Source organism: Delphinapterus leucas, chromosome 16 (assembly GCF_059928025.1).
Source record: "Delphinapterus leucas isolate spDelLeu-1000000601 "Yukka" chromosome 16, BTC_Dleu_Yukka2, whole genome shotgun sequence".
In the NCBI taxonomy this organism is placed as follows: domain Eukaryota; kingdom Metazoa; phylum Chordata; class Mammalia; order Artiodactyla; family Monodontidae; genus Delphinapterus; species Delphinapterus leucas.
The window spans coordinates 25,492,046-25,517,633 of record NC_143144.1 but is presented as its reverse complement, the minus strand read 5'-3'; the positions used below and the strand labels follow the sequence as shown (position 1 = coordinate 25,517,633).

At 49.2% G+C, this 25,588-nt stretch overlaps 1 protein-coding gene across 2 annotated transcripts in view; it reads right to left on the bottom strand.

The window, feature by feature from the left end:
- The window catches only part of ADAMTS14 (ADAM metallopeptidase with thrombospondin type 1 motif 14), a 116,945-nt gene that overhangs the window by 62,257 nt on the left and 29,100 nt on the right, over positions 1–25,588 (bottom strand). For both annotated transcript variants that reach the window (XM_089897618.1, XM_089897619.1), the window contains exon 4: positions 23,136–23,326. In XM_089897618.1, coding sequence (XP_089753744.1) covers positions 23,136–23,326 — 191 coding nt within the window. The remainder of the gene's footprint in view (positions 1–23,135; positions 23,327–25,588) is intronic.

The window sequence follows — 25,588 nt, the reverse complement described above, 5'->3', positions numbered from 1 at the left end:
ATAGTATTGGAAATCCTAGCCACAGCAATCAGACAAGAAAAAGAAATAAAAGGTATCCAAATTGGAAGGGAAGAGGTAAAATTGTCATTATAGGCAGATGATGTGATTCTATATTGAGACAACCCTAAAGACTCCACACAAAAACTACTAGAACTGATAAATGAATTCAGCAAGGTAGCAGGATACAAGATGAACATACAGAAATTGGTTCCATTTCTTTACACTAACAATGAAATATCAGAAAAGGAATGTAAAAAAAAATACCTTTCAAAATCACAACTCCCAAAATAAAATACTTAGGAATAAACCTGACCAAGGAGGTGAAAGACTTATATGCTGACAACTATAAATCATTAATAAAGGAAAATGAAGATGATTCAAAGAAATGGAAAGACATCCATGCTCTTGTATAGGAAGAATTATTATTGTTAAAATGGCCATACTACCCAAAGCAATCTACAGATTTTTAATGCAAGCCCTATCAAATTACACATGACATTTTTCACAGAACTAGAACAAATAATCCTAAAACTTATATGGAACCATAAATGACCCAAAATTGCCAAAGCAATCCTGAAGAAAGAGAACAAAGCAGAAGGCATAACCCTCCCAGACTCCAGACAATACTACAAAGCTACAGTAATCAAAACAGCATGGTATTGGCACAAAAACAGACATATGGATCAGTGGAACAGAGAACCCAGAAATAAACCCACACACCTATGGTCAATTAATCTTCAACAAAGGAGGCAAGAATATACAATGGGAAAAAGAGTCTCTTCAGCAAGTGGAGTTGGGAAAGCTGGACAGCTGCATGTAAATCAATGAAGTTAGAACACACCCTCACACCATACACAAAAATAAACTCAAAATGGCTTAAAGATTTAAACATAAGACATGATGCCATAAAACTCCTAGAAGAGATCCTAGGCAAAACATTCTCTAACATAAATCATAGCAATGTTTTTCTTAGGTCAGTCTCCCCAGGCAATACAAATAAAAACAAAAATAAACAAATGGGACCTAGTCAAACTTACAAGCTTTTGCACAGCAAAGGAAACCATAAAAAAACGAAAAGACAACCTACAGAATGGGAGAAAATATTTGCAAACAATATGACCGACACGGCCTAATTTCCAAAATATACAAACAGCTCATACAACTCAACAACAACAAAACAAACAACCCAATAGAAATATGGGCAGAAGACCTAAATAGACATTTCTCCAAAGTAGAAATACAAATAGCCAATAGGCACATGAAAACATGCTCAACATAGCTAATTATTAGAGAAATGCAATTCAAAACTACAATGACGTATCACTTCACACCAGTCAGAATGGCCATCATTAAAAAGTCTAGAAACAATAAATGTTGGAGGTGTGGAGAAAAGGGAACCCTCCTACACTGTTGGTGGGAATGTAAGTTGGTGCAGCCGCTGTGGAAAACAGTATGGAGGTTCCTCAGAAAACTAAAAATAGAATTACATATGATCCAGCAATCTCACTCCTTGGCATATTTCCAGACAAAACTCTAATCCAAAAAGATACATGCACCCCTATGTTCACAGAGGCACTATTCACAATAGCCAAGATGTGGAAGCAACTAAGTGTCCATTGACACATGAATGGATAAAGAAGATGTGGTACGTATATACAAGGGAATACTACTCAGCTATAAAAAAGAACAAAATAACGCCATTTGCAGCAACATGAATGCAACTAGAGATTACCATACTAAGTGAGCTATGTCAGAAAGAGAAAGACAAATACCATACGATATCACTTATATGTAGAATCTAAAATAAGACACAAATGAACCTATCTACAAAACAGAAACAGACTCACAGATACAGAGAACAGACTTGTAGTTGCCAAGGGGGAGGGGGTTGGGGGAGGAATGAACTGGGAGGTTGGTGTTAGCAGATGTAAGCTATTATATACGGAATGGATAAACAACAAGGTCCTACTGCATAGCACAGAGAACTATACTGAGTATCCTATGATAAACCATAATGGGAAAGAATATTAAAAATGAATGCATATATGTATAACTGAATCACTTTGCTGAGCAGCAGAAATTAACACAACACTGTAAATCAACTATACTTCAATTTAAAAAAAGCTCCCAAGTTATGAAAAGAAAAAAAAGTTGCCTCCTATTATATATTAGCCAGATATATAATAACTATGCCGTGTGTGTGTGATTTTACAAAATTGGAATCATGCTGAATATACTGTTCGTATTTTTCTTATTTCCTGAAACATCATTCTGTGGATTTAAAAGCATCACCTCTAATGTCTACAGGTGATGGGCCATCACTTACGTAACTACTCCCCTAGGAGAAGTGACTTGTCCAGGAGCAGAAATGACGTGGTCAGCAAGTCAGTGTCAGTACAAAGCAGTGTAGCTGCCAGGAGCCAGAGTCCTGGGTTCAAACCCCAGCATTTTCTCTTAGGAGCTGGGTGGCTTGGGGCACATCAGGTAACTCCTCAGAACCTCTGTTTCTGTAGACTGGGGATCATAATGGCTGTCGTGGGGCTGGCACGTGGATGCTCATGCCAACTCAACATCTGGGGATTATGAGTGAGCCCCACAGGCAGAGAGGCCCATGGGCATGGTCAGTGATGGAGGCAGAAGTGGAACCAGCCTCTGACTCCTGCCCACATGGCTTCCCGGGAGCGGGGTTGGAGATTCATGCATGACCCTGTTCTCACCATTTCACCTCTCCACGCCCTTCAGCTCATGAGCAAAGGAACCAGCCTACAACCCACAAAGGGACTGCTGTCTACCCGATGGAGAGGGACAGTGTGGCCAACCCTACATATGAGAGTCCCATGGGGAGGGGAAGGCCAGCTGGGGGACCAGAGGTCTGCTCCTGTGCTGACGCACCCCTCCTGGGACACAAGAACAGAGCCCCAGCCTACTCTCCCACACCTGACAGCTGCCCCAACCCGTGAGCGTGCAGACTCCAGAGCAGCCAGCACCAAGCTTCCCCCAAGGGCCTGCCTGGCACCCATGTCTGACCCCAACTGAGACCAGAGACCAGTGCCTGCTGGGGGACAGCAGACCCCACGAACCCCATCACACATAACAGTGGAAAGTCCGATGGGTGGGAGCACCTCCCTCCACCCTCCTCTCCTCTCCTGCAGGAGCAAAGACATCATGGGAGCAAAGTGGCCAAATGCATAAATAGATGATGTTCTTCTCCACCCGCCTGCCCCGACTCATCCTAGGAGAACACGCACACATTTTCTCCCTCACAGAATTCCAACCTGAGTACTCTTTGCTGACCCACTGAAACGACACTCGATCTGCAGTAGGATGACTCAAATAAGCCCAACGTCTCAGCCCCTCCAACACCAGTACATGGCCTTCCTTCTACACAAGGGTGTGGCCAGTGTCTCAGACCTCCCTGATGGTGCCCTGTAAGAGTGTAGACCAAGAACGGGGTCACAAGCAATGCATGCTCCACACAGCCACATCTGTACACCTCGTATACATGTGTAAACCCACCAGTGACCCCAGGGCAGGCGAAGGAAGCGGTCACTGGGTACATGGGCGGGGCATCTGCAGGGCCTCTGGCCATCTAGAGTACCCAGGCCATTGCCTTCCTGCCCTCCTCCGTCTCCAAAGTGGACCAGGCAGATTGCTGCCAGAATCCTGCCACATTACTCATTTCTGTCCCACACTCCGCCAGCCAAACCCACTCTTCAAGGGCTGCAGTGACCCCTGCTCTACACTGCATCTCCAGGCCGGGATGCTGGGAGGTCCTCACAGAACTGGAAAGGGGGCTGCTGCTCTCTGAGCAGGAGGAAGAATCAGAGCCTGAGTGTCCAGTACAGGTAGGGGCTTGAGTGGGGCCTCCTGACATCAACTCCCACTCCCAGGTAACTGGCCCAGATGCAAATACGGAGCAATTAATACTAAAAATTAATTTTGCCTCTTCTACAGAAACAAAAAAGAAGTCAAATACACATTTCTTGCACAGTAATTTACCTTGAAATCAACCTTCATGGTTAGGGAAAAAAAGCACAAAACTCTTTTGATAATCAATGCTACACAATTATTCACTTTCACATTAAATAACACATTTAATCAGCTAATTAGATAGATCCCTACAAAGACAGAGAGACAACCTTTTTATCTCCCACGTGAGACACCACAGGCTTCTGAAATAATCTGGACACCACAGGCTTCCGGTCACTGGTGTATCAATCTCTGTGGCGCAGACCCCCCCGTGCCCCACCCCAGGGGTCAGGGGAGAGGAAGAGGGTGCTTGTGGGAAGGAGGGTCAGGCAGGTCTTACTGGAGGAGCCAGAACGATCCTTGACTGAGAAGGTCATTGACCCTTTGGAGGTGGGGAGAGGCTTGATGCAGGAGAGAGGAACGCGGGAACCATGTGGAGCCACCAAGAGAGCCCCAAGGTCACTGGCAATCAAGGTAACTGAGGCCAATCCCCACGTGACGGGGAGTTTCTTCCCAGCCCATGCCCGCACACCTCCAGCAACAGGGCACTCTCGGCCATTAGAAAGCTCTCTGTGCCGTGAGCCCCATTCGGCCTTCCTGTCCACCTCCCCCACTGGCCTCAAGTCTCTCTCTTGAAGTTTCACTGAGCGCATCGGCTCCATTCCTGGAGACAGATAGTCACCACTGACTCCCAGGGACTCCTCTCTAAGCTCACATCAGTCAAAGAGAACGTCTTACAGGCAGCAAGACAGAAGACAGATCACTCACCAAGGAAGGACCACTGCGTTAGGAGTAGGTTTTCAACAGCAACAAGGGAGACCCTGAAGTAACACCATCAAAGCACCGTGACAAAGAAACCATCAACCTAGAATCCTGGACCCAGCAAACCATCTTTTAAGAACCATAATGAAATAAAGACGTTATCGAGTGAAAGAAAACTGCGGCTGGCACACGGACCCACTAAAGGATCTGCAGGTAAGGACGATGGAAGGCAGCCTAAATACGAGAATGCATGAATAGTTTTGAGCCTGTGATAGGAGCACAGGATAGGTTCCGCAATGAGATAGTCTGGTCTCTTCTTATATTAAATAAGGATAATGAAAATGAAGCAGTTAAATTTTCTCCCATATTCCGCCCCCCCCCCCAAAAGTAGGGTTGGCCCTGCCACTCCAGGGGTCTGGTCTGTCTCTGGGGCCCTGGCTCATCTGTACACACCCTTATTAGCCCTTGAGTGGGGACCTCAGTGGCTTTGATCCAGCTGGAGCTACCCTGACACTCTGCACAGGCCAAAGAGGGGGCTGGACAGGGCTGCCGTGTCCAGCAGAACCACAGAGGCCGTGGGCATGTGGGTTCCACCCACAGCCCTGAACTGGTGCCCCAGCAAGGAGATGAGGCTGCCTGAGAGACCCAGGACCCCAGCCCTCCGGAATAAACACAGAGCTGCTCCCTGACAGGCTCCAGCCTGGCTATGCACTCAAGGCCTGGCTCTGTCAGCCTCTGCCCGCCACGGCTGTCTCCCAAATGCCAGAGGTGAGGTCAGCTCGCCAGCTCAGGGGAGATCAAGAATCGCTTCCCATGGTTGTGGGAAAAAGCATGATTGCTGCAAGACACACCCACGGGGCAGAAAAGAACACTGTGTCTGGTCTCCCTGCTCCCCCGACCTCAGCCAAGTTCAAGACCAAGACGCCCCCAACCCAGGTTAGAGTTCCACATAACATACTGGCCTGGGATGGCTCTTGGCTGTGTATCAGAAAAACAAGCACAGATCAGGACTCCCTCTGGCCAAGGGGAGACGAAACAGCAGAAGCGAGAGGATGGTTAGAGAGCACTAGGGTTGGAGGGTGACTGCTAGTCACTGAACACCTACAATGTACCAGGCACTGTGCGGAGGGCTTTGATGCAACCTCACGCAATCTTATGGGAGGACCTATTCCTGTTTCATATGTGAGAAATCCGAGGCTCAGAGAGGTTAAGTAACTTGCCCGAGGCTACCCAGCTGGAAAGCGGGAGGGCTGGGATTTGAACTCTGATCTCTATGAGTCTTAGCCACTACACACAGCTGCTCTCCAGAACCAGCTTCTGTGGCAGGCTGGCTGGGGTGGGCTTTCTCTGGCCTGGAAGAGAAGATGAGAGGAGTGGGATTCCACATCCAGTGAACAGCAACTCGGCCAGTCAGGGATTGTTATAAGAACCCCTTCCCTCTTCTCCTGTAACCCTGTGTGGCCAGGCCTCCCGGGGGCCTTGTGGTCAAGCCCAGGGAGCAGGAAGAAGGGAAGGGGGGTCTACTGGGGTGGGAGCTCTGAATCTGTTCTCCTGCCCAAAGGCAGGGATCAGAATCTCTGGGCACCTGCAGCAGCAATGCCCAGGCTTCAGCCCATGGCTGGCGGGGGAGAGCTAGGCCCCGGGGAGCCCATGCGAGGGCAGCTGGCAGCCTTCCCTTCTGGACCAAGCCAAGATGGGCTTCTCCTTCTTGCTTCCAGCAGAGAATGGTCCCCCACCAACCCCAAGTTCCCTCACTCCCTAGGGAATGTTGTTTCTGAGGGGCTACGGAGCAGAATGTCCACCTACTGCTTGGCAGCCGGGTTCAACAGGGCTCCACAGGGAGGGGCAGTGCAGAGAAAGCCAGGCCCTGGGGTCTTAAGCCCGCCCCTCACTCAAACAGGAGAGGGTACTTACTGCCACCTAAGGGCTGGCACAGCCCACACCTCCCAGCATCACCTCACAGAATCCTCCCAGCAACCTGCTCGCAAGGAAGTCATTGCCCTTCTTTCCTTTTTAATCAATACACTTTCAATTTTAGCTTTAGATTTTCAGAAAAGCAGCAAGGATAGTACAGAGTTCCCTGTTATTAATATCTGCCCTTACCATGGTACATTTGTCACAACGCATGAACCAATACGGACACATTAGTACTTACTAAAGGCCATATTTTTTCAGGTTTCCCTAATGTAGGGGTGTTGTCCCATTTTTTGGCTATGAGATCGCATCTGGGTCAGCACATTACACTTAGTTATCCTATCTCCTTCGACTGCTCCAGGCTGTTAATCCTCTCTGATGGCCCTCAGACCTCCCTGCGTTTTGATGACCTAAACAGTTTCGAGGAATACTGGTTAAGTATTTTGCAGGCCATCCTTCAGTTTGGGTATGTCCGATGTTTTCCTCATGGTTAGACTGAGGTTATGGGTTTTGGGAGGAAAACACAGAGGTGAGCGCCCTTATCACATCATGTCAAGAGTGCGGGCTATGGAACTTCCCTGGCGGTCCCGTGGTTAAGACTCTGCGCTTCCACTGCAGGGGGTGCGGGTTCGCCCCCGGTCAGGAAACTAAGATTCCGCATGCCATGCGGCGTGGCCAAAAAAAAAACAAAAGGAGTGCGTGCTACCAGCATAACATCATTGGTGATGTTGACCTTGATCACCTGCAAGAGAGGCTGCTTGCCAGGTTCCTCCACTGTAAAGTGACTACCTCCCCCCGCCACCCGGCCCTGGCTTCCGTGCTCTGCTCTTTAGAAGGATGTCACTATGCACAGCCCCCCACTTCAGGAGTGGAGAGTTAAAATCCACCTCCTTGAGGGCAAAGGACCTACGTCATTTATTTGAAATCCTTCTGCAGAGATTTGTTTCTTCTTCCCCATTTATTTATGTATTCAATCATTCATTTATCAGTATGGACTCGTGGATATTTATTTTATACTCTGGGTTATAATCCAATACCTCATTATTTATTTTATTGCTCAAATTGTCCCAGCTTTAGATCTTTCAGTTGGCTCCTGTCCTTCTAACACACTCCCATCATTTTTGGCTTGGGGGTCTTGGGGGGGCACTTCCTTACTTTCTGACATTACAAGATGCTCATCTTGGGCAGTCCCTGCCCCAGCTCTACAGTCAGCCACTCCTCTAAGGAGCTCCAAGGGGCATGGTATGTTATCTCTGTTTCCATGGCCAGAAAAGCTGGCCCAAAGTGATGGAAGCGCTCGTCTAGGGACAGCAACCACAGCTGGCGTTCAAGCGCAGCCTCCACTCATGTGCCTTCCCTGGTCACTGAGAGCCTCTGAACCTGAACAGAATGCGGCAGCGTTGCTTGAAGGTCGGGGAATGGCTACAACGACTTCTCTGGCCCTTTCTCAATACTGGGCTCTGGGGCCAGTCCTACTGTCCCCAATCCCTGACCCTTCTAGCAACACGGCACACGGCGACTCTGCAGACCAGGCGCTCCAATGCACCCTCCAATGCACCCATGAGGCCAGGATGCTCTTCCTTCCCCTTGTTTATGATTGCAGGAGGCCAGGTGGCAGTTCAGGTGTGTTGCCACTGCCTGTGCAAGCAAGATCCTCTTGTTATTCCTGGTGGCTTCACAGGATACCGCAATCCCTCAACATTTCAGGCAATGAACCGTTTAGGGACTATCTGAGGAAGGAATGTGAATCATGGGTGTCCCAAAACCTCCACTGCCACCTTCAGGAAGGACCAAGAAGACACCGCATGGAAGCTTTCAGAATGGGTGTCCGTAGATTGGATGACGTCCCAGAGGAAGCGAGGAGCGTTCCTGCATCATCACCCAGGCTCCTGACAGCACAGGGGACAACACTGTGCGGAAAAGCACAGATTTTGATGACTCTATGCTGAAAATGATTTGGACAAGTAATACTCTGAATGTGAGGAAGTTCTGGGAATACCTTCGTTCCCCACTTTGTCACATCTGTGTACATACAAGAGTAATATATGATCAAAATCTAAGCCTAAACAAGGCTAAGGAGCTCTTCCAATAAGTACAAATACACATGCTAAGTGATAAGAAAACATCATATCAGAATTTAATCACTAGCATTTTTTTCTCTTTCTCGAGTCCATGAAATAACGGAGCATCTGACGATTGATGGGGCCTTAGATTTCATGAAATGTAGTAAATGTGTGTTCACACACGTCTGAACTCATCTGTGTGTGCACATGTGCATGTATCCATGTCACACGGATAGATGCGGGCATATGTATATGCACGTGTGTAAACACATGTACTGTAAACATGCCTGTATGCACACGTGCGGATGTATGTCAGCAATATACTGCTGCCTACAGCCTGGGGTCCCTGCTTTCCCCAGGCCCTCGGGTGCTGACCCACGCAGGAGCCAGAGCTGGGCCCTGCTGTGCCCTGGGCTGGGACACCGAGGCCTCACCAGGGAGCCATGCTGACTTATAGGCCACGTTGGCAGGCCCTGCCTTTGAGGTCACCAGTGAGATCTTGAATATGAGGCTGCTCTCTGGGTGGTGCGAGGAGGGTGCTGAATCTCCAGGTTCCTTTCTCAGCTGCCACAGGCTCACCTACTCCATCCCCTCCCTGCGAGTTCAGTCACGGGCTGGTGTGGGCTACAGGCCGGCACTTTAAGCGGCCTCTAACCAGCACACCTCTTCAGGTGTGGCTGTCCCTGGGGCTCCCAGAGCCTGCAGGCTGGTCCGTGCCGTCCTCCCGGGCCCGGCCACTCAGCCCACCTCACACCCGGGCTGTTCGTGCAGCCTGGTTCCCGAGTGCTCAGGGCCAGGCCTCCCAGGCCAACAGAGTCCCTTTCATGAGTCCACAATACTCAGCATTTATCCCCCACGACCTATTTCCAAAATGCAGGAGCAGTTGCAGCCCAGGTCAGCCTGCTTGTGTGTGAAGAGCGGCAGTGAGCGGGCCTGGAAAGACCCGTGCTCTGCGCGTGATCTCGCCCTGCGCCGACCCTCCTCTGAGCCTGTGGAGGCCTGGGCACAGCAGGCGAGGCGGAGGTCAAGCGTTTGGCACAGGGCCTGGTGCACGGCCTGCGCTCAACCAAGAGCAACGGCTAGTTAGTTAAAACTTACACCTCCCACTTCGGTGGCTGAGGAGCGGCCCGTGAGACCACCCTAGAAGCAGTCAGGAGTCTGACCTCCATCCCTGCGAGGGAGAAGCCAGATACAACAGCCCCTGGTGAGCCGACAGGCTCTCTTCACCCCCGAAGGGCGTTGCTTGTTATCACGGCTCTCCTGCCAGGAATGCCTGCCGGGAATCCCAGCACCGGGCCTGTTCTCTTCCCGGTGGGCTCGCCTGCGTGGGGCAACAGGAGCTTATACCTTTTTGTTTGTTTGGCCCGTGCCACGTGGCTTACGGGATCTTAGTGCCCCGACCACGGATTGAACCTGGGCCCTTGGCAGTGAAAGCACTGAGTCCTAACCACCGGACTGCCAGGGAACTCAGGAGCTTATACCTTAGGGCGGGGGTCACACGTGGTCACGAGGGACACTTTGACACTGCCGATTCTCTCTCGTGGGGGCGTCCTGTGCCCTGGAAGGTGTTTGGCAGCATCCCTGAGTCCCTCCCATTAGATGCCAGAAGCACCCCAGCCCCTCCAGCTGTGACAACCAAGATACATCTCCAAACCTTCCCAAGTGTCCCCTGGGGAGCAAAATTGCCCCCGGTTAAGAAATATTACCTTAAAGTAAATGAATTTTTGCTTTCCCTTTTTGGGGGGTGGCCTCTGAGTGTCATGAAAACAGTGGAAAGTTTCAGGGGAGAGTCAAAAAAAGAGAAAGGACCAAAAGGAGAGGGAGGAGGGGGATTTGCATCCTTCCAGTGAGCAGGAAGGCTGAACTGCTCACATATCCCCGAAAGGAAGAGGTCTGGCAAAGCAACACTCCGTCAGCAGGAAAGCAGTTTTCATGGTGTTCCAAACCAGCTGTTATGATGAATATCTAACACGTTTAGTGACAACAGAAAACCACGCTCCCAGGCTGAGGCCACCAAGGTCCAGGTCTGACAGCCAAACCTCCTGGATCTAGAAGGGGAGCCAAGCTTTTCCTAGCAGGCCATCTAAGAGGTGCTCAACACCTTCGTAGTGTCAGCCGAGTGGGGCAGGTAAGGAGCAGGGTGGGCAAAGGGTCTACCACCCAGACAGGTGGGATGCCAAGAGGGGTCCGGCTGCAGGCTGGCTTGGTGAGGACCAATGAAAGGGCCTCTTTGCTCTTCTCACCTCCCTCTGCCCTGGCTCCAGGCCTGAGGAGGATCCCCATATCCTCACATCAAAGGGACTCTTCATCCCAGAGAAGATTCGGTGCGTCACCCCAGGCAAGGAGGGGGCTCCTGCCGGCACCAGCAGGCCTGGCCACAGCCAGGAGCCAAGAGCAGGAAACGTGCCCCAGGGTGAAACGTCAGGATCCTGACTCTGCTATGGAGATGCATCTCAGGAAGAGGCTCCTTCTGCAAAGGGGCAACGTTCTTCCCGCCTCCCGGGCCGGGAGTCCGGCGACCCTCCTCCCTCTTCAAGTTCTGCCACAGCAGTAGTGGAAGGAAGGTGCAAACTTTGGAATCAGACAGGTATGAGTTCGAATCCCAGCTCTGCCACTTGTTAGCTGTGTAGATTCTGAGCAAGCCACTTAGCTTCTCAGAGCCGCAGAACGTTGCCTGCATAAGGCAGCAGTGAGGATTCAAGGAGCCTGCCTGTAAAGTCCTCAGCTCTGTGCCTGACATGCAGTAGGTACTGGAATGACAGGATAGCTCAGAGTCCCCACATCCTGGGTCTTTCTGCTGCCCCATCACAGCCTCAGCTGGCCTCTGGCATCCATCCTCTCCTGCCCTCATCCACCTGGGTACCACCATCAGGCAATGTTCTTCATGCATTCTCTCCACTCAAGAGCCCAAGTTACTGCCTGATGGACCATCCTACCACAGCTATACTACCGAGAGTTCTCTGCAGGCCTCTGTCACCTCCCTTGCACACCAGGGCTGTGCAGCCCGGCTGCCACCACGCTTGGCCTGTATGCTCTTCACCTTGCCAGACCCCTCCCCGCCAAGATTAGCTCAGGACCAACCTCCTCCAGAAAGCTCTCCTCTCTCCCCGAGTCCACAGGGATACCACCTCCTTCAGCACTGCCCTCAAAGGTCCCCTAGAACAGGAGTCTGTCTGTCATACTAGGTACACAACAGGCACTCACTAAATGCTGAAAATTGCCCCTTATCTTTCAAATGTTTCCCTTGGCCAAAGCAATCCTGAGAAAGAAAAAGGGAGCTGGAGGAATCAGACTGTACTACAAAGCTACAGTCATCAAAACAGTATGGTACTGGCGCAAAAACAGAAATATAGATCAATGGAACAGGGTAGGAAACCCAGAAATAAACACACACACCAAAGGTCAATTAATCTGTGACAAAGGAGGCAAGAATATACAATGGAGAAAAGACAGTCTCTTCAATTAGTGGTGCTGGGAAAACTGGACAGATACATGTAAAAGAATGAAACTAGAACATTCTCTGGGTTTCCCTGGTGGTGCAGTAGTTTGGAGTCCACCTGCCAGTGCAGGGGACACAGGTTCGATCCCTGGTCCAGGAGGATCCCACATGCCGCAGAGCAGCTGAGCCCATGCACCACAGCTGCTGGGCCTGCACTCTGGAGCCCACAAGCCACAACTATTGAAGCCCATGCTCCTGGAGCCCATGCTCCGCAACAGGAGAGGCCACCACAATGAGAAGCCCGCGCACCATGACAAGGAGTGGCTCCCACTCACCACAAGTGGAGGTGGCCCGCACGCAGCAATGAGGACCCAACACAGCCAAAAATAAATAAATTAATTAATTAAATTTTTAAAAAAAAGAACACTCTCTAACACCATACACAAAAATAAACTCAAAATTGATCAAAGACTTAAATGTAAGGCCAGACACTATCAAACTCTTAGAGGAAAACATAGGCAGAACACTCTTTGACATAAATCACAGCAATATCTTTTTTGATCCACCTCCTAGAGTAATGAAAATAAAAATAAATGGGACCTAATTTAACTTAAAATCTTTTGCACAGCAAGGAAACCATAGACTAAACAAAAAGACAACCCACAGAATGGGAGAAAATACTTGCAAACAAAGTGACCGACAAGGGATTAATCTTCAAAATACACTAACAGCTCATGCAGCTCTATGTCAGAAAAAAACAAACAATCCAATCCAAAAATGGGCAGAAGATCTAAATAGACATTCCTTGGGAATTCCCTGGTGGTTCAGTGGTTAGGACTCCGAACTTCCACTGCAGGGGCTACAGGTTCAATCCCTGGTCGGGGAATTAAGGTCTTGCAAGCTGTGCAGTGTGGCCAAAAAAATAAAAAATAAGTAAATAGACATCTCTCCAAAGAAGACATACAGATGGCCAAAAAGCACATGAAAAGATGCTCAACATCACTAATTATCAGAGAAATGCAAATCAAAACTACAATGAGGTATCACCTCACATAGGTCAGAATGGCTATCATCAAAAAGTCTACAAACAATAAATGCTGGAGAGGGTGTGGAGAAAAGGGAACCCTCTTATACTGTTGGTGGGAATGTAAAGTGGTACAACTACTATGGAGAACAGTATGGAGCTTCCTTAAAAAACTAAAAACAGAACTATCATATGACCCAGCAATCCCACTCCTGGGCATATGTCTGAAGAAAACCATAATCCAAAAAGATACATGCAACCCAATGTTCATTGCAGCACTATGTACAATAGCCAGGTCATGGAAGCAACCTAAATGTCCATTGACAGAGAAATGGATACAGAAGATGTGGTACATATATACAATGAAATATTACTCAACCATAAAAAAGAATGAAAAAATGCTATTTGCAGCAACGTGGATGGACCCAGAGATTATCATACTAAGTGAAGTCAGACAGAGAAAGACACATACCATATGATGTCACTCATGTGGACTCTAGTTTAAAAAAATGATGTATATGAACTTATTTATAAAATAGAAACAGACGCACAGATTTCAAAAACAAACTTATGGTTACCAAAGGGGAAACGTGGAGGGGAGGGATAAATTAGGAGGTTGGGATTAGCACACACACGCTACTATATATAAAATAGATAACCAACAAGGACCTACTGTATAGCACAGGGAACTCTACCCAATACTCTGTAATAACCTACATGGGAAAAGAGTCTGAAAAAGAATAGATATATGTATATGTATAACTGATTCACTTTGCTGTACACCTGGAACTAACACAACATTGTAAATCAACTATACTCCAATAAAAAAATTTTTTAAATGGTTCCCTTGCCCTGAGATTTGAAGAAGCCTTAAGGAAAGAGACCCACTACAGATGGGTAAAGCGAGGAACAGCTTGGAAAGCCAAGTCCATCCAGGGCCCAGCAGCATGTGAGGGACTGCTGAGGAGGAGCCCTTGCCCACCATCTAGAGCTGCATGAATATTTATAGCACATGCCCAGGTTAATGCAAAAGTAAAGTGAGAGGCAAGATGCCCCTGAGAGCTGCAGTGACTGGGGCCTGATGGCCTGATCAGATCATTCCGCGTTCCACTAAGGGCTTTGTCCCCTCCTCCCTGGGTTAGCACAATGAGACCATCCATCCTGGGAACCAGATCTCTCTCTGATCCCACCAGGCCAGCCCTGGCCCCGGAAACCGGGATCAGAAACGGTCACAGGCAGGCAGGTGCTGCGAGGGAAGAGCAAAGGGACACCCTTTTTACCGGTTTCATGAAATCCCTAAGGGAATTAGCGCTTCAAGCATTCCAGCCAAATACAAGTTCCCACACGATGGACAGGATGTGCTGCTGGTCCCCTGGGAGTGAGAGGTTGTGGGCAGCCCCTCCACTCACTGCCACAGGAGGAACTCTGGCTGGCTGTCCACTGCACCTGGGAAAGTCCGAACCCCAAACCCTCACTTTCCCCCTGGGGTAGCCGCAGGTTTGCAAGGCAGCAGCTCCTTAGGCGTGGCCCATCTCAGTGCTGTGAGCCTCTCTTCCCCAGAGGAACAAGCCCTTGAAGGAAGCTCTGTCTCAGCTGCACACCTCTGCTCCCATACCCACAAGGGTGAGGCAGCAGTGAGCAAGGAACCAGCCTCAAACAGCCCTCCAGAACCTCTGAGAAGACATTTACTCTCCTCCTCGCCTACTTTCTGGTAGGTTGTGAGAAGGAAGGTAGAACCAAGACTATGGAAATAGGCCTCCAAAGCAGGGCCTCCTGGCACGGCCTTCAGTGCTGTGTGTCCTGTAAGGGGCCTTGCCAAGGGCACACAGTGGCGCAGAACCCACAACATGTGGGTTTCTACCCTAAGCGGGGACCTCAGGGACTGGCACAGGGCCCTGGTCCCTCCAGGACACACACACATATAATCACTCACTTCCTGGGGTCACTCCCGGGGTCCCACTCCTGGCCTGTGTGGGGACCCACTCAGAACTGTAGAGTTGGTATAAATATTATTTTAAGCTGAAGACATTTGAGATTCAACAGATGCAGAAAGAAACCATCTCAGAAATTCCCACCTCTGACAAAGCAGCAACTTCTGGCTACTATAAATCCCCTCCTCAGAGGAATTTCATGGTCATTAAAAAAAAAAAAAAGGCAGAAAGCCCACTTGCACCTGCATAAACATATATTATCACAAACTTTCTTATTTCCCAGTTGTTCTCCTAAAGCCCATTTATCTTTCCTAAAGAAACCTATTTGCCCTTCCCATAGAGCCTCTTCCCCCCTCTCATCCATTTATTAAGTTAGGCATATAAGCCCCAAATTCTAACCACCCTTTTGTGAGTTACTCATCACTGAGCACTTGCACGGACAAGCACGTTGCATACGTAAACAAACTTTCTTTTTCTCTTGCTAATCTGTCTTTTGTCAGTTTAAATTGCATGTCTCCAGGTACTAAACCTAAGAGGGTAGAGGAAAAGTTGTTTCTTCCCTGACATCTGGGTCACCAGCTATGGACAACACCACTTGGCTGAGGCTACAGACCTCTGCAGAGGCCGTGGGGAGAGGGTGGCTCTGAAGTCGACAGATTGTCACTCAGATCTCAGCCCCGTACCCGACCAGAAGGGAGACCAAAAAGTTACAGCCAGCTCTCTGCGCCTCAGTTTCTGTGTAAGGACATCAGGGATACTCAGACCTCTCACAGGGTTATTGGGAGACTTGAGTAAACGAGGTCACGTTTATAAAGAGCCTGGCTCCCGGCGGTTGCTCAAAAATGATTCTAATGACTTCAAAAATTATGTAATTTGCAATTGTTTTTTTAATGTATTTTTAATGAATAAATGAAGGCTTTCACTATGGTGTCTTATTTATTTATTTTTAATTTTAATTTATTTTTTTTTTGGCCGTGCTGTGCAGCATGCAGGATCTTAGTTCCTGGACCAGGGATCTAACCTGGGCCCCCTGCAGTGGAAGTGTGGAGTCCTAACCACTGGACCGCCAGGGAAGTCCCCAATTTGCAATTGTTTCTGGACATACAACAGTTTACGTGCTCTGAGGGAAGGGACTACATACATTTTCCACTCTTTCTGAGCCCTTCACTGTGGAAACTATTCTTCTCTCTGCATGCTTCACCGCTTGATTTCTAGGAACAGACACTGCTCCACCTGACCGCATTCGCAGCAGTAGACTCCACCTGGGGGCCCAACCCAGCGCTCCAATCACAGCAATTAGTCCAGGATGACCATGTGACCCAACCCAGGCTAATCCTCCCTAGGAGGGCAGAAAGGATCCCTTTGCCTTTGGGTCCTAAGAGCAGGAAGTGTGGGAATCTGGGGTTGCCAGTGGTCCTGTTTCCTGCCATGGAGAGAAAGCCTGGCTCCTGTTGGCTTATATCACCAAGCAGACAAGCAGGGAGGAAAGGAGAGAGCATCCTAACGGACCTGAGGCCCGAGTCCCTGGAGCTGTCCTGTCCCATAAATCCCTTCTTTGGCTTAAGCTAGTGTGAGCTGGGTCTCTGTCACTTATGACCATAAGAGCCCAGATCACACCCACCCCCATCTTGCCAAATGCCTAGCATAGGGGAGGCCCACTGAGGCAGCGTAGCACCTGGCTCTGAACAAATGAATGAATGACAGCCCAGACTGGGGATGAGGCCGGCTGGGGAGTGGGGCTCCAGCAAGTCTGTTCTACCCTTCCAGAACCTGCTGCCGTGCTCACACTTCAGTCCAACCAAGAGAAGCTGAGCAACGCAATCCTTAATGCAGGGGCCCAGACGGGAAGCTTTCTCTGAGAGATGCGAGACAGAATGGAGCATGTGGCCCAAGAAAAGAGAGCTCTGTGGTCTTCCTCAGACTACCCACTCTCAAGCCCCCCTAACTCTAGGCCTTCTCTCCACACCCTACTCCCCACGCAGAATCCAGAAAGGAGGGGCGTTGGCAGGTCAGCTCTTGGGGAGGTATGGGGGGGAAGGTCCCACCATTTAGTTACGTAGTCCTCTCACACAGCCAGAATCCAGGGTGTGCCCTTGTGTCCTGAGGGAATCTGCCACTTCTCTAGCTCCAGGAGGGAGGATGCAGCCCATAAGTCAGATGCGCCATCAGACTCCCTGGCATCCGTGGAAAGGGCTCTCTACCTGCAACCCAGTCCAGGCCGCAAATTCAGGGAATAAAAATGTGTACTTCCGTGAAAACTATGCACTGTCCACAGCACACCTATTGGCCTTATCTGAATCTGATGCTACAGAAGCTACTTTACAACTGAGAGCAGTGTTAGGTAACGGATAGCAATGCAAAACTCTTGTCTACAGACATGTAAATTCCGTCTTCCCTTCCACCCTGTGAAAAAGCCAATTTCGGCTCTATTTGCACGTTTTCGTTTCAAAATTCCTGATCTATAAATGTCTCTGTTCTTTGGGTTCTCTTTTGAATGGCTTGTAACATCTGTTTGGTTCCCTCACTGATCAGTGAGTAGAGTAAAATCTTTAACACAACGCCTGCTTTTATTTCTGTGTGAAGAGTCATGATTTTACCTTTTTCTGAGAATTCTCTTTTAGCAAACTCTGGGGCTGTGAATAGAGCCCAGCTCACATTCCTGGGGTCTTCAGGATTCAGGACCGAGGGTCCCAGCACCGAGCGCTTCCTAAGGCCTCCCCTGCCCCCTGTCCCCTTCCCGTTCTCCCTCCTGTTCTCCACCTGCTGGCTCCAGGGGCCAACCTGGCTCTGCCATTAATGGGATTAGTACTCAGTTGTGTGGTCTTAGGTTGCGCTAGCAATTTATAGAGTCTGGGTGGGTGGTCAAGTGCTCCAGTGAGGTGGGTGTGTTCATAGGCAGAGTCACCCTCCCCCTACCTCTCTTTCTCAAATGGCTGCACATGGTAGCTTTTGCTTTTTGAGTGGCAAACCACATGCTACTTCAGGGATAAAAGAATTAGTAATCAAACAAAGAGGTGGCAAGGGGCAGACCTTCTGGCCCCCCTCCCCTCCCTGGGGCTCCTGTAGTTGGAGCTGATTTCTACCCCTGCCCTTTTCTTAATGCTGGCATTGTAGACAGAAATCTGCTGTTTTCTCCTTTTCCCATGCTGGCTCCCTGCTTCTCCCATAGACACCATTCACTTCCACATCTACCGATCACCTATCAGGTGTTGTGCTAGACACCTATGCTGTGTGCTGCTGGGTTTCAAAACAGCCTAAGTCAAAGTTCTCACCCTCAAGGACCCCACCTTCAGAGACTTTGACAAAGAACCACATATACACACACAAAGACAACACGGCTATAAGAACGCAGAACACATTGCTTGAGTACTCTCTATGTGCCAGGTGTGTGCTAAATACTTTACACATATTCAACCCAAGAGCAGACGCTATTTTGAAAAACGGAGGCTCTCAGGGATTAAATAGTATAACAGACACAGACTGGGGTGTCTGGTGAGCTCAGAACAATTTCTCCAGTGGCCATGCCTATGTCCAGTCCCTCTCCTCCTCTGAAAAACTCTATCTCCTTCTCCAGCATATAGTGATTGGTCCAAAGTGTGGTCATGTGATCCAAACTTAGACCAATCAGAGTCCAGCCCCAGGAACTTTTGCCTGGGAACTTGAGGGGAAACTTCTTTTGTCTCTGGCCAGGGAGCTATGGCAATAAGAGTCAGCTTCACTGAAAAGATGCTCAACATCACTAATTATTAGAGAAATGTAAATCAAAACTACCATGAGGCACCACCTTACACTGGTCAGAATGGCCATGATTTAAAAGTCTACAGGGCTTTCCTGGTGGCGCAGTGGTTAGGAATCTACCTGCCAATGCAGGGGACATGGGTTCAATCTCTGGCCCGGGGAAGATCCCACATGCTGCAGAGCAGCTAGGCCTGTGCGCCACAACTACTGAGCCTGCGCTCTAAAGCCCGTGAGCCACAACTACGGAAGCCCGTGCACCTAGAGCCCATGCTCCGCAACAGGAGGAGCCACCGAAATGAGAAGCCCGCGCACCGCAATGAAGAGTAGCCCCCGCTCGCCGCAACTAGAGAAAGCCTGAGTGCAGCAACGAAGACCCAACGCAGCCAAAAATAAATAAAATAAAATAAATAAAATTTTTTTAAAAGTCTACAAAACAATAAATGCTGGAGAGGGTGTGGAGAAAAGGGAACCCTCCTACACTGTTTGTGGGAATGTAAGTTGGTGCAGCCACTGTGGAAAACTGTATGGAGGTTCCTCAGAAAACTAAAAATAGTGCTACCATATGATCTGGCAACCCCTCTCCTGAGCATATATCCAGACAAAACTCTAATTCAAAAAGACACAGGTACCCCTATGTTTATACTAGGGGTACTGTTTATTCACAACAGCCAAGACGTGGAAACAACCTAAATGTCCATGGATCAATGAATGGATAAACAAGATGTGGTACATATATACAATGGACTACTACTCAGCCATAAAAAAGAATGAAATCATGCCATTTGCAGCAACATGGATGGACCTAGAGATTATCATGCTAAGTGAAGTAAGTCAGAAAGAGAAAGACAAATACCATATGATATCACTTCTATGTGGAATGTAAAATTTGGCACAAATGAACCTATCCATCAAACAGAAACAGAATCACGGACATAGAGAACAGGCTGGTGGTTGCCAAGGGGGAGGGGGCTGGGGGAGGGATAGAGTGGGAGGTTGGGGTGAGCAGATGTAAGCTTTTATATAGAGAATGGATAAACAACAAGGTCCTACTGTCTAGCACAGAGAACTATATTCAATATCCTATGATAAATCACAATGGAAAAGAATATTTAAAAAAAGAATGTACATATATGTATAACTGAATCACTTTGCTGTACAGCAGAAATTAACACAACATTGTAAATCAACTATACTTTAATAAAAAAACTTAAAAAAAAAAAAAGAAGAGCTTCATGATGCTAATAGCCAGAATCTGTCTTGTAGAGATGTTGGTCAAAGAGAATTAGGATGTCACACAGAGAGAAGGGAACCTAAAAACAGAGTCCATGTAAGCCTTTACTACCGATTATACTTACAACCAGCTCCATCCTGTCCCTTCCACAACCTGGCCCATTTCTTTTAGCCCTGTTTTTCTTAACCTAGTTTGAATTCGTTTTCCATCACTTACAAGCTACACATTCCGAAGAATACAGGTCCCTTGCCTAAGGTCACACAGCTTACAAGCGTCTGGTTGCGTGCCCTCCTAAGAGCCACCTTGCCTCCCATGTGGCTGGATTATAGACCCCAGACAGCACAGGCAGCATCACGCTGTTTTATTTTCCTACAAATGTTGCCAGGGGGATTGGCATGACCATGGAGTTGGCACTTCTGCTCATCAACTGTTTAGTTCCCAGAAATGTGTTACCACTTCCCTCATGAAAGCCATATTATTATCACCAACTACTTACTGGGAGCTTATGCCATGCGAGGTACCATGCTATGTGCTATGCGCCTCATTTAATGTCCCCAAACCCTTGCGTAGTAAGTACTGGTAGTGCTGGGGGGTTTTTGTTTTATTTGGGTTTTTTTGGTTTTTTGCTTTTGTTTTTAACGTGGACCATTTTTAAAGTCTTTATTGAGTTTGTTACAATATTGCTTCTGTTTTACGTTTTGGTTTTTTGGCCACGAGTCATGTGGGATCTTAGCTCCCTGACCCGGGATCGAACCCACACCACCTGCACTGGAAAGTGAAGTCCCAACCACTGGACCAGCAGGGAAGTCCCCAGGTAATGCTGTTTTAAAAGTGGGGAGGGACTTCCCTGGTGGTCCAGTGGTAAAGAATCCACCTTCCAATGCAGGGGACGCAGGTTCGACCCCTGGTCAGGGAACTAAGATCCCACATGCCGTGGGGCAACTAAGCCCATGCGCATCAACTAGAGAGCCCGCGTGCCGCAACTACAGAGCCCATGCGCTCTAGAGCCCACGCGCCACAACTAGACAGAAGTCCACGCGCCACAATGAAAGAACCCACATGCCACAAATAAGACCTGAAGCACCCAAAAAAGGGACACTCGAGAGGGTTGGTGTTTTGGGGTTTTGACTTGCCCCCAAGGTCAAAAGACAGGAAGGGGCAGAGCCGGACTGGTTGATTTCAAAGCCCACGCTCTTGGCCAATCCACTAATGTTCCTCCCCACGCAGTACTGTGATCATTGTGATTGGCTGCACGTCCGTCCGTCACAGCCTCCAAGAACCTTGCATGTTAGACTGAGTGTAAGTTGATCCTATCGCAGCCCCGGCCCGCCTGCAGTCGCCTTTTGGTCTGCACGAGAATGCAGCCAGCCAACTTTCTTACAGGCCTCAGGTCAGAGGACCCTAATCTTAAGGCCAGTGGAGGTCCATGCAGGGGCTGGAAACTTTGGCTTTCTAAAGAGGCCCCACCTGGTACAAATGAACTTATTTGCAAAACAGAAATTGAGTCACAGGTGTAGAAAACAAACTTATGGTTACCAGGGGGGAAGGGGGAGGGAGGGATAAATTGGGAGAATGGGATTGACATATACACACTACTATATATAACATAGATAACTAATAAGGACCAGTAGGTCCTTCTTAGCACAGGGAACTCTACTCAATGCTCTGTGATGGCCTATGTGGGAAAAGAATCTAAAAAAGAGTGGATATAAGTATAACTGATTCACTTTGCTGTACACCTGAAACTAACACAACACTGTAAATCACCTATACTCCAATAAAAAATTTTTAAATAAAATAAAAAATAAAGAGGTCCCACCATGTATATATATCTTCCTTCTCAGCTCTTATGTTCCGGATGAATGTTTATGATGAGCCGTCGAGCTGGGTCTCCCGCAGACTCCAAGCTGAAGGCCCCGCCCTGTTGTCTCCTGTTGATGGGGTGCTTGCCTCCTCCTGCCTGAACTCCACAGCACCCTAGTATTCTGAGCTGGGGCCTGACCCCCACGTCACACCTCCACCTGGCTTCATAAAGGAGGGCCTAAGGTCCTATCCCGTCTCCCCAGCATCCGGCCGAGGCCTGAGCAGTTTCCACCATAGGTCCCACTTGCGCCTAGACCGGTCCCCATCCTCCCAGAGCCACAGCCGCAGGCGCCTCTGACAAAGGCCTCTTGCCGGAAGAGAAACAGCGCAAGCCCACCCCTGACGCTTTCACCCGCCTTTCCCCTGGTCTCCCTTGTCTCTACGCCTTTAGGTCAGAGGTGCCCAACTGTAGCCCACAGGCCAAATGTGGTGTGTAAATAGGTTTTATTCAGCATTCACAGTGGGTTTCTTTATTTTAGCATTTTAAAAAACTGGGTGTTTCACTTAGATACCTCAATTTAAATTTTCTATATAAAAAGTTTAAAAAAAAACACAAAACTGTCTGCATTTCTAACTTTTCTTTAAAAAACTGGCCTTTCTGTGACAAGAGCCCTGCATCTCAGCATGAGAGCCGCCAGTGGCAGCTGAGCAGTGACCACCTACTTTGGACAGTGCATGGCCTCTCTGCTTCACAGTCTCAAAATTTGCCCATGACCCTCATTTTCCCTGCCCGTCTGATCTCTGTGAACACCCAAGGCCCACCCTGGCGGCCTGGGATCCCCCCTAGCAGACAGACAGCTCACTAGCCAGTCTCCCCAGCCTGGGATTGGGCATTTCCTCCAGATGATGAATCTCAGGGAAGTCCCTTCAACTCTACGGCAAGTGAGGCCCCCGGCCATGCCTGACCCAGGCTCTGAATGTGTCCAAGCCCAGAAGCCACTGGCCATGGGCTCTGTTTTGTCTGTAGCACCTCAGCACGGGCATGCACAGCTGAGACCCCGCTGAGGCCTGGGGTGGACGTCATGCCTGCTCAGGCCCATCTCACCGCGGAAATCGCTGTCCAGCTGGATTAAGGAGCAGGCAGTGACTTCCCCGAGTCTACCCAGAAAACACCAGGCCCAGGAGAAACTGTCCATCAGACCAGCGCCGGTGGCCCCCACCCCAGCCCCTGCCCCCAGCCCCGGGACTCGGGGACACTCACGATGTTCATGAGGGTGAGGACGTAGTTCTGCACGTGCTCCTTCCCGTGGAAGCGCACCACCGAGTCGTCCACCGCCAGCAGCACCTCCATGCTGTAACTGCCCGGCTTGGCATGTCGCCGCTTCCTCTCTGCTTCTCCCAGCCGGTCCCCCACCAGGCCCAGCAGGTTGGGAAGGTCACCCAGGCCAAAAGCTGGAACCGGGACAGGAAGAAACCGAGGTCAAACCCACATAAGGGACTGTCACCGTGACGCCGCCCCCGTCAAGCGTGCCCCTTTCCCTGCCTCTGAAAGCCAAGGCAGCATGAGGGTTTGTGCCATACCAGGTAACTGGTGGGCATGAGCCCTTTCCCTGGCACGAGGACACGGCGAGTCTCTGAGGCAATGAAGAGCAGAGAGGCGAGAACTGGCCCGGGTTCCAGTTCCTACTCAGTCCCATCTCCCTGTGCATCCTAGCCCAAGCCCCACTGCTGCTCCAGGCTTCCCTCCCCCGCTGTGACATGGGGAGGGATAATCCTTGATCTCTTGCCCCACAAGCTTGCTGTAAAAATCAAAGGTGGCACTGGGTGTAAACATCTTAATAAAGGAAAAAAAATTGTGATGTTACCGTGGCCTATGCGGGGCATTTTAGGGACCCCTGGAGCATGCCCTGTGCCCCTCAAATCCCTCCCAATCACCGCCAGCAACTCCAAATTTCACCATCACAGCTTTGGCCTTTTGGATGAAAGCAAAATATTTACTTCTTTAACCAGCATTTATTAACTTGTATGATGTTATCTAGAAGTTGTCGAATTTTTTCTGTAAAGGATCAGACACTAAATATTTTAGGTTTTGTGGGCCTTCCGGTCTCTGTCTCAGCTCTTCAATTCGACAGTTGGAGCATAAAAGCAGCTACAGACAATATGTAAACAAATGAGTCTATCTAGGTCCCAATAAAACTTTATTTACAAAAACAAGTGGTAGGCCACATTTGGCCCATGGACCTTAGTTTCTGACCCTTAATCTAATCCAATCCAATCCAGCCCTTACAACAACTCTGTCAGGTTATCGACTCCATTATACAGGCAAACAAACTAAGGTTCAAAGTAGTGTGTCCATGTCTGTCCGAATCCAAAGGCCTTGCTTTGAAACATACTGCTACCTAGAAAGGTAACACCTCAGGCAGTTATCAGTCATTTACACCATAGCCTGAATAAGGAATGGAGCAACATCTGTTGGGGCAGTGGAGTGAGGGTGCATGAGGACACCATAGGGAAAGCTATGAAAGCAGGACAGGAAGCTGGGGTCCCTCAAGAAAACTTCAACTGAACTTAATGAATTTCCTGCCATCCTACCCTGAAGCTCTGATACTTGTGCACTGATTTCTAAGACTATTCATTTACCCACTGTTATTTGAGAACCCCCCCACCCCCAAGACTGGGCCAGGGTCTGAGGCTGTAAAGATGCCACCCCTACAATCCCAGCATGTATCCAGAGGTGTGGCTGCAGGAGGGTCCCCACACTTCCTAGAAGGGTTGAGGGTGGGTGGGTGATGAAGGTAGGGCCCTGTCCTTGAGTCCCCCTGCCTAGTGCAGGTGACAGATAAGACACCAGATGGTATCAATAGAGTAACGTCAAGGGCTATAGTAGGACTGACTAGGGCAGGCTTCCACACCGAGACCCACACCGGGACTGGGGAGCTGGGGAAGGCTTCTGGAGAAGGGCGTATCGGAACTGGCTGGCGGAGAGCAGGAGACAACCTGCTGGAGTGCGGGGAACACAGGGCCCCGAGCAGGGGGAGCTGTGCCTGCAGCATCTAATGTGAGTATAAGGAGACCCCGCCCACAGTGTGGGTGACCCTCAGGAATGAATCAACGGACACCCGAGTTCTGCCTCTAAGCCTCCATGCACATGGGTACTTCAGGGACTGAAATCGGATCACAGGGCAACAGGGAACCACAGGGCTCCATGTCACTGTTTCTGTTTTCCCTTTGGTTAGTAGTGCTATCGTGCAAAGGAAGGAAAGCACTAGATTTAAGAGTTGGGAAAATGGGGACTTCCCTGGTGGTCCAGTGGGTAAGACTCTGCGCTCCCAGTACAGGGGGCCCGGGTTCAATCCCTGGTTGGGGAACTAGATCCTACAGGCATGCCACAACTAAGAGTCCGCATGCCGGGCTTCCCTGGTGGCGCAGTGGTTAAGAATCCGCCTGCCAATGCAGGGGGCATGGGTTCGAGCCCTGGCCCGGGAAGATCCCACATGCCACAGAGAAACTAAGCCCGTGTGTCACAACTACTGAAGCCCACATGCCTAGAGCCCGTGCTCCGCAACAAGAGAAGCCACCGCAATGAGAAGCCCACACACCGCAACGAAGAGTAGCCCCTGCTCGCTGCAACTAGAGAAAGCCTGCGCGCAGCAACAAAGACCCAAACACAGCCAAAAATAAATAAATAAATAAATTTAATGAAAAAAAAAAAGA